The sequence below is a fragment of the Betta splendens genome, chromosome 24, assembly GCF_900634795.4.
Source record: "Betta splendens chromosome 24, fBetSpl5.4, whole genome shotgun sequence".
Taxonomy (NCBI): domain Eukaryota; kingdom Metazoa; phylum Chordata; class Actinopteri; order Anabantiformes; family Osphronemidae; genus Betta; species Betta splendens.
The window spans coordinates 943,166-954,931 of NC_040901.2; the positions used below are offsets into that span (position 1 = coordinate 943,166).

The window sequence follows — 11,766 nt, forward strand, 5'->3', positions numbered from 1 at the left end:
AATAGTGACAATGTTTTTTATTTATTCAGCTGCAAATTAGCTGCATTTGAGACCTTATAGTTAGAGAACATCTTATTTATAGTTCTCCTACAGAAAATCAACTAGTTTCTTTATCGTGCTTCACACTAATACTAATTAAACCCAGTCGCATGTCATTGGCCGTGTTGCCACATACAGAACACAAACAAATGAAAACACCTAGTAATTCAAGGAATCCATTTGGATGCACAGGCCGCACACATTGTGTACTTTGTTGTTTATCTGTAAATGTTTTACTCGGCAAAATCCCAAATGGAATGCCAGGGTCTGTTAGGGGTGCAGTGGTTGTTTCCAATTTTCCACTTTTACAGCTGGGCAGAGCACAGCCACTGTACGTGACACAGGAGGCCCATTCGTCCGTGGCCAGAAGGACTGGCATCAGAGCGCTGCTATGCTGACTTTGATTTACCACCTTTAATTTGCTCCGTATAACGTTGCTTTAAAACGCTGAGCTGGAACACAGGGCAGCGGTGCAACGTTTGTTGAAGGGGAAATGACAAACGTGTAACAAGGATTGTGTGTGCACCAACGTGGCATGAGGGCGAGTCTGAGCGGCTGAAGGCTGATTAAAATCTTATGAGCATCTCATTCGTTATTGCAATTATGAGACAAAAGAGGGGCTTTCAGAAACTTATGAATTCTGCTCACAGAAGCATGCAGATAAAGCACAAAATGAAGAGTCGTCAAAAAGAGCATGTGCGTTGGGAGACGGTGGGAGAGGAGACTGACCTAGCAGTTGCAAACTCACCTTTTCATAGTATTTGATTTCATACTCGGTGATGACGCCGTTGGGCTGGTGGGGCTCCTGCCAGGAGAGTTGGATGCTGCGCTGCTGCACTTTCTCCTTCACCACCTCGCTGACCTGGGAGGGAGCTGTTAAGACATGACCACGTCAATAGGGAGAACAAACTATCTCCGGATACACACACACATTCGCAAATCATATGCACCGAGTCCTTTGCCAACACTCCAAAGGCTCTCACCAGCTGATGAATATTCACAGAGATGCTTCGAAATGTTTACGCCTCATGATCGAAATTTCAATTACGGTGCAAAGAGTGGAAGATAGCCGCACCCCAACCGGTGGAAGGCTGGAACATGTATGACAAATAAAGTTCACTTAATTTGAACATTTCAAGCAGACCTGGTTGGCGCTTACCCTGCCTGATGACAGTGCTATTCAAGGGGGGAGAAGTGAGTACACTCTGATACCAGTCTAATGCACACAAATGATCTTGGGCATGACTCATTTCACAAGTGTCTGGCTGCTGAGATTACAGTAAGTGCCACTGCATTTAGCACAAACCTGTGTAGTCACTAACTCCTAGAGATCCAGGTTACTAAATGTTACACAGTGGGCTAATATCCAAAGGCAGCGCGTGGTACTTGACCGATCCTAGAACATTAATACCACATCATGTCTCAGGATGGAACAAGAAATTATATATATATATATATATATATATATATATATATATATATATATATATATATATATAACTCTCTATTCTCACCCTCCGCGGGTGGTCTCATCCCCTTTCCAAGCTCGGGTCCTCTACCAGAGGCCAGGGAGCTTGAGGGTTCTGCGCAGTATCCTTGCTGTTCCTAGGACTGCACTTTTCTGGACTGAGATTTCGGATGTTTTTCCAGGGATCTGTTGTAGCCATTCCTCCAATTTGGGGGTCACTGCCCCCAGTGCTCCGATCACCACAGGCACCACTGTGGCCTTCACCTTCCAAGCCTTCTCCAGTTCTTCTCTGAGCCCTTGGTATTTCTCTAGTTTCTCATGTTCCTTTTTCCTGATGTTGCCATCGCTTGGTATTGCCACATCCACCACTACGGCTTTCCTCTGCTCTTTATCCACCACCACAATGTCTGGTTGGTTCGCCATTACCATTCTGTCAGTCTGGATCTGGAAGTCCCACAGGATCTTGGCTCGCTCGTTCTCTACCACCTTGGGAGGTGTTTCCCACTTTGACCTTGGGGTTTCCAGTCCATACTCCGCGCAGATGTTCCTGTATACTATGCCAGCCACTTGGTTATGGCGTTCCATGTATGCTTTGCCTGCCAGCATCTTACACCCTGCAGTTATGTGCTGGACCGTCTCTGGGGCCTCTTTGCACAGTCTACACCTTGGGTCTTGTCTGGTGTGGTAGATCTGGGCCTCTATGGCTCTGGTGCTCAGGGCCTGCTCCTGTGCAGCCAGGATGAGTGCCTCTGTGCTGTCCTTCAGCCCAGCCCTTTCAAGCCATTGGTAGGATTTGTTGAGATCAGCCACTTCAGTTATGTTCCGGTGGTACATCCCATGCAAGGGCTTGTCCTCCCATGATGGTCCCTCTTCCAGCATCTCATCCTCTGTTCTCCACTGCCTGAGACATTCACTCAGCACGTCATCTGTCGGGGCCTTATCCTTGATGTACTTATGGATCTTGGATGTTTCATCCTGGATAGTGGCTCTCACGCTCACTTGTCCTCGGCCTCCTTCCTTGCGGCTAGCGTACAGTCTCAGGGTGCTGGATTTGGGGTGGAACCCTCCATGCATGGTGAGGAGCTTTCGTGTCCTAACATCTGTGGTCTGTATCTCTTCCTTTGGCCACCTTATTATTCCCGCAGGGTATCTGATCACTGGCAGAGCGTAGCTGTTTATTGCCCGGGATTTGTTCTTGCCATTGAGCTGGCTTCTTAGGACTTGCCTTACTCGTTGGAGGTATTTGGCTGTTGCCGCATTCCTTGTTGCCTGTTCAAGGTTGCCGTTTGCCTGTGGTATTCCAAGGTACTTGTAATTGTCCTCAATGTCGGCTATTGTTCCTTCTGGGAGTGAGACCCCTTCTGTGTGGATTACCTTGCCTCTCTTTGTCACCATCCTCCCACATTTCTCGAGCCCGAATGACATCCCGATGTCCGACGTTAAGCTCCAACTGAGCTTAGGAGATGATCAACTGTGTAACTTTTTTTGTGTACATTTGCAGATGTAAATGTTTTTATTTTTATATTATTATTTTTTAATTCACCTGAAAAACCTTTTTTCATGTCTTGCCAAGTTTCATAACTGGCACCAGAGGCTGCCACTACTGTAGGTCTGCAGGATTTGCTGCTTATGTCATTAGCCTACATTATCTTTACATCAATATACTCATCATCTTAATTCTAATCACCAGCACTTTTCCTAAAAACTCCAGTGGGGCCTCGAAAGCCAAGCTTTTTGGATTACTAATCCTCGCTCTGAGGAGACGATGCTTTCAGTAAATGCGCTTACAGCAAACTTGCACTATATACTGTATATGAAGGGAGCAAACATATGGAGAAATCTTGGTGACTCATGTTGCCTTTGGGGCAAAGCGAATTCATTAACACGTCTAAGCAAGTCTGAAAAGCCGCCCTGAGAGCGACGTGAACTCTCAGGTAAAAGCCGCTTGTTTGTTAATTTGTTTCCTGGGTGTTTCCACAAAGTGCTTTCAAAAAAGGATAATTAGCTCATCTTGTGCAATTTACAGATACAGCACAACATGTACATGAAGGATTGTAGTTATCTGTTGCCATTTTGCTAAATCAACCCTAAGTCAAGTGGCAGAGATCCTTCTTTGATACCAAACAGCGACCAGCAAGAGACACACTGGGTCTAGCTGGACAAGGAATGCTCAGTGACCCAGTGGCAGCGGACCTCTTCAGTACTAATGCAGCTTGCCCCTGGATTGTTTTAAGGTGACCTGCCACTAATGGTTCGGACTGGATTAAAATCTCATTAGGTCTCATCAGCATTTGCAGTGATAATGAACATGACAGCAACACTGAAGACCCTATCAGAAGCCTGCTGTTGTGACATGGCCCCTCATAATTCACCCAAAACACAGAAACAAAGTCTTGTTCTCACCAAAGTAGGCCGGTCAAAAAGACAACTTCCACTACAAGCAGTTAGTTAACTTCATCCAGTTTAGCTTCTTTTTATACCACAATCCCTGAAACATGCACTCTTCTGATTTACTGCATTCACTGCAGACGTTGTTCTATTCTGAATGTGCAGAGACAGTGTGTAACAATGTTGGGAACCTTAATCTAAAACGCTTATCCTCCTCATGAACTCAGATTATTAACTAACTTCACTAATAATGATACACAACAGTCGTCATAGTCTTCTAAGCGATTGGAGACAAAGTCAGCTTAGTCACTTTAGTCCTAAAAATGTACATTTTGCCATTTTCAGGGGAACGAACAAATGTAAATGTTAATTTAATAATGCTTCCCCTCAGTATATGATTAGGAAATATGTCATCTCCATGTGCAGGACTAAAAAGGATTCAAAATTGAGGATTTAGAAAAGAAAGTTAAGACTGAGGTACGAGCTGAGCGACACTGATCACAGGGAGCACACTGACAGCTGTACGGCTACACCACGTCACACGCTGGGTTGCATCTCATGGCCCTGCTTCTTTCTCCCCTTGTTTCCTGTCAGCGTGTGCCATCATACGTCACATGCATGTGATCAAGCCTTCAGCTGTACACTGGTGATACAAGCAGCGTTAGTCACAAACATTCCCGCACTGCTCCTTCTGCCTCCAGAGTGTGACACAGGCTCAGGCATCAGAGCTGCCCCTTTTACCCCCGTTTGTTCTGCGAACGTAGCTGCGCCGCTGCCACAGGTGACTGAGAGCCGAGGCCCTATGTTGACACAGAGAGCACCAGATCAGAAGACCCAGCATTCATTGAGCTAAATGGCGATTCCCGGAAGGGGGAGACCAGAATGAAAAGGCTGCAGCCGCTCTCTCGCCGTTTCTCTGAGCAGAAGAGCAGAGCAGGTTAACGCGTCTCCCTCTCTCTGCCACAGATCAGCACGGCGACAGTCATTAATGACTGACTTGATACGAAGGAGACCAGAGGCAGGCAGCAGCCCTCAGACTTTTAACATACCTGTGGGGCTTATCATTGAGGAAATCCTATAATTGTTATGGCAGCCTTAAAAGGAACTGCTTGGAGAGGCATTTGTGCATTCATTTGGCAATATTAGAAAATGTGTTAGTGACCCTGAAAAACCTTCTTCTGTAAAGCCTACTGATCCAGAAACCATTCATCACCGTGCTTGGCATTTGAATCTTATGAATACATTAGACAGTGCATTTTTAATATCCTCTTCTTTCACTCAGCGGGGTGATTCGACTCTGAGGCAAAAAGCCGAGCAGAGCCAGTTCATTGCATAAGCATCTTTTTCTGCCTCTGCGCTCACCTCATGGACCGTAGCAACGCTATAAACGCATATATTAATTACTGCTGTTTGCAACATGTGCTGCTGTGCCTTAGCGCCTACGGCACCATCTGTGTTGACGTGCACAGGATTGTGGATGATTAACAGTGTTTTAAAGGTTTTTAACAGGTTTTTCATTTGAAAAGGCAATCTAATTGAGAGTAATTTGAAAAATCCTCTGGGCCCAATATGAGCACAAAAACAACTCTAAACCTATAATATCAAATGGATCAGGAAGTGAACTGTGCACATATTAGAACATGTTGGAGTTTTGGTATGGCAGCTAATATATGCTGAATAAAAACAACTGATGCATAAATAATCTGCTGTTTTCCCATCGAATGGCTGTGCAGGTTTTTTGTAATCTATGTTAACACACTTTAAATCCTGCTGGTCTTGCTCTCTATCAGATTAAGTCATTTACACACAGCATGGCAGCTATTGATGCATTTAGCATACTGTATAGGTCAGTTCAGCTGCTGCAGACATGAATTTTTACAGTTCAAGGAAGTGCTGTTATGAGACTTTGGGGCTTTAAAGCCATCATCTCCAGCGGTCTGTGGAAAAACGGCTGGTGACAGCTTGGTCCTGGCCCGGCTGACACTAACGAGGTATGACATAATCGAGATTACTGCAACATGATGTTGTGACTCCGATAGCAGATAGAGAGTGAAGCAAAAAAAAGGTGTTCTGACGTTTGGTCCCAGTGAGCTGTTGCTCCAAAACACACTAAGTACCACAATCCTGGAAGTTTTGTCTATTATTTATGAGCTTATGAGCAACATTTCTTATTATGCATATTTTGATATTTGTATTTGAATAGACAAAATTTATTCATGTCTCGCTCATGCAAAAAACAACTTCTGCAGAAAACGAAGACAAATCCATTGGAGTTGAGATGAGAATTACAGGTTGGCGGCTTCAAATGTGGCTCCACATTTCAGCCCACTCTGACCCAGTCTCCTGCTCTCCTGTAATCCTCTCCTTGTTTGCAAGCGTGTGTGTGGGGCTGGATGCTATCGGCCAACCAGGCACACTCCACCTGCCCAGACTGAGACTATCTTACAGCTTAGCTCTTAAGACCGTTCATCCACTCAGTGGGCAATGTACCTTGAGCGTACCTGATTTAAAAGCAGAATTCCCTCTGGCGACTGTTTACTTCTTTACTTTTAGGAGTACATCCTCTGAGTCACTGAGTGAGCGGTGAGGTACAATAGCAGAGCCGAGCGCCCATGAATGTCAGGGGACCTGTCAAAGTTTGTGGGACAACTTTCTTTGCTCTTGGTCTGCAGAGTTGGCACTGACACACCGCCTGGAACATCTCTTCTCCAGCCTCCGCCACTCACTGTCATGACACCTTTGTTTAGACTGGAACAGGGAGCAAAAGGCAATGCTGATCTGTCAGTGACTCTCCTTGTGGCACTTCTTATTGTGAGGACACTGGCTTTAATATTCTATTTGTCATCAAGGTGTCGCTTATGACGATAGAGTTCTGGCACATTAACCAGTAGCAGACACATCAAAGCTGTATAAAAAATCTTTAAAGAGCCTGGAAGAGGATGAAAAACCTACTGAATTTAGTACATAACAGTAGCAGGCGAGGCAGGGAAACCTTTAGCGGCCATGCAGGAAGGACTTGAAGGAGGTCTACAGTAGGTTGGATCTTGCACATTCTATAGGACACACAGCATGTTCACCACCACATTGTTTTATTATTTACTATCATACAATACGTTCATATTGGATCCTTGGTTCAGAAGAGAAGCTGTTAAGTCTGATTTTCTTTATTCTCTTCAGAGCCTTTGCTCACCAACAATCAACAGGGACATCTATGGAGATGTGCTTATATATATGGTGGAATTTGTTTAGTCATAAAGGAAGAGCAATAAATGTCGATGAGAATTTCCGCTGTTAATAGAATCCCTCCTTGAATTGTCCCTGCACTTGGGCAAGTATATGTTTTTTTCCATTGCTGTGTGATTTGCTGAGTGCATCAACAACACCTAACAGCTTAAGTATAGCCCTGTGTACGACTGTGAAGCCAGGAGTCAGAATCACAGAGGAAGGTTGGTGGGGGGAAAATTGCATTCTGACATGCACAACACAAGGCACACTGTGCATGATTGCCCCTCCAATGCCTCCTGACAGGGAGCTGGCTTTAACCCACAGTGGTGTGGTATTGGAACAGATGCAGTAATCATTGGTCAGCTTTGTTACATAATTGTTGAGCCAGCAGGGACCCCACTTATTGAAGGAGCACTCAGCTTTCCTGTGTCAGTGTCCAAATTAGGGAGCAGTGCTGGCAGCCTATCATCATCAGCTCTTAGCACACTCACTGATTTCTTCAAGTCAGTCTGAAATAGCTATATTTATTTCATGCAGGGCACGAATATTCAACTCCAATGTGCCATGGCTTAAATTTACATGACCAAACGGCAGTAATGCTGAAATGATGTCTGCATCATGCTCAGGACTCAAACGCATCCTTTATTGTTAAACAGATTCACGTATAAGTGATTTTCAAAGAACACCAGATAAAAAGGTCTTTTATAAAACCAACACAACACTAATGCGACTCCATATCTAGTCCTAATATACGCTGACACAATGTTACTATGTAGACAAAACAATCTGCAAGCAAGCATTCTGTCCACAAGTATCTGTGCATGTGTGTTTTACAATTCAACCAGAATATTTAGACGTGAAACTGATATTGATTTCACAGAAATAACCCAACTAATTCAAATAACCCCAAATATTAATATACTTTGGGTTATTTGGGTTAGTTGGGTTACTAGATCTCATTCTACAGATAATAGTAACCTGGATGCTAGTTGTTGTGAAGCCTGAACTGATTCGACTGTTTGTAAATAAATGGTCAATATCCTTTAAATTATTACCCCACAGATTTAGACAGATTTTAGTATTAAAATCTGGCTGGACCCAACATCGTTTGAAGGCTCAGGTTAAATTCTGTGGTGCTCAGGGGTGCATGTGATGATTCATTGTCTACGGCTGTGGCTTTATTCTTATTTCAAAGGCATGATTGCTATTTTTGCTTTTCCTGCAGGTAATAAAACACAAGCAGCGAGGCAAATCTGACAAGCAGTCAGCTCATATGTATTTTCATAATGCCAAGTGTAATTTGTAGTTTCTTCCTGGTCATGTTGGAGAAGGTCATAGTGATTAGCTGGACAGATGGGGAGCAGCAGAAAGAGCTGAGGAACAATGCCACGGGACATAAAGCCTTCTTTTCTGGAGCTTAATGGTGCCAAAAGCGTGAACTCTATGTACCACACACATGAAATTGAAAGAAACACGTGTCCCAGTTATTTGTAATAAACATTCCAGCCTGCCAAATAAGAACATTTGTTGACTTGCTCTGCCTTTCTTAATTATTGTGACTACACACAGCGGGCCACCATGTGTGCAGCCTGTAATGTGATGTAAGGTGCAGTGGTGCATTGAAGCTAAATGCTTTGAGGTGCCGACTCATTTCAGGGAGGCTGCTCGAAATAACCGACAGACTTACAGAGGAAAGGCTCCGAGGGCTTTGTGCTCGCAGGACGTTTCTAGCTGAACCTACACAAATCCCACCTAGAACCTGGCTTTGGAACACACACCTTGAGATCCTCCCTCATACTTGCTTAATTTCCTGAGATGGGCACAATTCAACCAGTCATAAAAATTCTTGTCCCAATTCTTTTTGGTGGCGAGCTGTGTTCTAATGCTGCATCTAGCTCAGCACCCGGGAAGCCGGGCAAACAGGTACCGGCCCGGTGAGCTATGAAAGCTGTGGTACTTGTAATAATGTACACGCTTGGCTTTGCTTATCCACTGCCTCGCTGACCTTTCTGCTACACGCCGCTGCAAGGCATGTCTTTTCAAATACACACGCAGGCTAAACAGGAATATCTGTGCGCACACACCGTGGCTTTATCATTTATCTTAATAAAACAAAGACCGCAGAGCGCAAAAGGCACAGCGTTGATTATGACAAGGGCCCGGTGCAGCAACTGTGGATATTTACTGGAGCTACTAAGCAGGCGAACGACCTTCCACTTCTCTGCTTCCTTTAAATGTCAAAGCACATCCCGAGGGCCTCGCGTTCCAGCATAAAGCCCTGATTGAACATCTGAGTTCCATGTGGATTGATAAGTGAGATAATTCACAAAACGCAGTGTGCTGATGCCTGATGGTGCACAATGGGTCAGGATCCTGAGGCGCTGCTATTATTTGAGGTTTAGCCTCTATAGTCACATTTATGTGTGACAGCTACTCCTAACGCTGCTCTTCCCCAAGCAAAAATCCAATGTTTGGCAATCGACATGAGCACTATTCAGATTTTCAAATTAAAAGCACTTCTGGTGTCTGGTGCAGAAGGAAGGGACATATGATCACTCAAGGCTGGCATCATCAGCATTCATTTATTATAGAAATACCTCTGTCATCATGGAGATGATCATACTGTATTAATCAGTGCTCATATGCTCTTTAATCACGGTTTTGGACGGGCTCCATCTCAGGGAACTCAAGTCCAGGACCCTTCCATCCGCCTCTGTAATTTTGCACAGAGCAGTCTAGTCAAGCTCACTGCTGATTGCCAGGAGATCTAGCAACTCTCCAACACACCATCCGAGCAAATCAGTTGAAAAACTTAGACAAGTCTGACAAGTGCTGGAGCCTGCACTGCTCATGCCACTGTGGACAGTCATGTAAGGTGCAGGACGGCTGCCATTGTTGCCCAGCACCTTAAATCTGTCAAGAAGTTTAGTAACGTGCCAGACGAAGTGGCAGCCACATATTCCAAGCTTGTCTAGTTCAACAACAGGTTGGAGTTTGGAGATGTTATATTTCCAAAAGTCAAAGTGATTGAACATCTAGGAAGCATCCAGTCATAGAGGCCTCGTGATGGCTGCAAAACTACTGAATCATCTCCTCTGCATCTTCTCTGTTTTCTTCTGCATGCATGTCACTAATTGCTTTTTGATATCTATTATTTAACCAACCTTAACATGCATTAGTGGTTTCAAGCTGTAAATACAGAGTGACAGACAAAAAACAAGATCAATCAGTGTGTTTACATGCACTTAAATAAGCCTTTACCAGAAAGCCTCTTACAGTTAGTGGTCTATAAAGATGAAACCGGTGACAAGGGGTTCGTGGAGAATGAAACCCTTTCACCATTTGTAAAAGCAGATTTAATGTCCGTTACTTATGTTACTTATGTACTGTAAATGCACAATGAGGGTACAACTTGGCTTTTAACAAAACAAGGGCGTGTGAGACTTTCCACCAGTTCACAATTCCCCTTAAAAAATGTGTGTATTTGTTCCTGTAATTCTGCCTTCTTGCACTTTGTGTGTCTATTGGGGCGTTTTCTGCTGCCCTGGTTCAGAAAGGAAATTATGACTGGTATATTATTTGCCACGTTCTGTGTTGAAAACCCTAGATAATGCCAGAAAACCATACATGGAATAAGGTCACTACTTTTGTGACTGACTGAATGTAAAGAATGACAAGCTAAAGAAGGCAGCTGTGAAACAGAGTCCTGATCCCCTTGATGTTAGATGTTTAGATTCCATCCAAGAGGTACAGTACAGAATATGATCATCTTCCAGTCTCACAATGATGCATAAAATCCTTTCCAAGCTCCGCCTAGCAACACGTCATTCTGCTTGTGAAAACAGAAACTGGATGGTGATAACGGCCCTACATAAGAAGCACGGAGCTCATTTGACTGCACACTCGGCTCGAGTCAATTGAGTGGATCTGCAGGAAATCGAGCAGTGCATAGCCAGAGTAAATGCACCTGGTGATAAGGGATAAGCCTGGAATGCCCAGCCTTTGACTCAGCAGCAGCCCTGTAATCAAGGGGACGGCCTGATGCTGGCAGCCGTACTCGTGATGAGTAACACTCGGGCCAGACACTCCAGACAGGCCTCCAGCCAGACGCCGTGCGGCTGCAAAAAAAGATTGCACAAAAGCCTACTTAGTGACTGCCGTTTTAGGGATTGACTTTTTTGTTTCTGTCATCAGCGGTGAGCTGTTGTATCACTCATCTGTCTGCCCTAAGCTCAGTTGATGTCTTCTTTATGCACAGGCAACGTGGCGGCCTGTGAGGGGAACCAGACGGCAGAACACAAACACTCATGACTGGGCGTGTCCTTTCATAACAAACACACAGACCGGACATATTTTTCCTGGAGGAACACAGCTCCTGTGGAACACCGCAAAGAACAGTGTTAGACCTTAATTGATCAGCCTCATGCACCGCATTTTCTTTCATAGTCTGTTATCTTCTAAGCAACTATCATATTATTATTAATGAGTTCAAAACACTGAGAAACATCACATTATTATATCCATAAACCCCATGTATGTGGAGATTATGGATAGGGCCTTTGGAACAATTTCAGAATTAGTTTGCTACAAATTACTGCATGTAAAAATCAGTTTAGATCAAATTCATGACTGTGATTTATTAAGTG

General features: G+C 44.2%; 1 protein-coding gene across 3 annotated transcripts in view; it reads right to left on the reverse strand.

The window, feature by feature from the left end:
• The window catches only part of LOC114849387 (eph receptor A7), a 71,962-nt gene that overhangs the window by 16,806 nt on the left and 43,390 nt on the right, over window positions 1–11,766 (reverse strand). Inside the window, exons 6-7 of one of the 3 annotated variants that reach the window (XM_055506245.1) lie at window positions 11,088–11,238; window positions 2,520–10,309 (exon numbers count right to left, since the gene is read on the reverse strand). In XM_055506245.1, coding sequence (XP_055362220.1) covers window positions 10,276–10,309; window positions 11,088–11,238 — 185 coding nt within the window. In that variant the 3' untranslated portion in view covers window positions 2,520–10,275. Of the gene's footprint in view, window positions 1–787; window positions 913–2,518; window positions 11,239–11,766 lie in introns of those variants that run through there. The other 2 variants (XM_029140784.3, XM_055506244.1) reach the window with 2 other exon arrangements.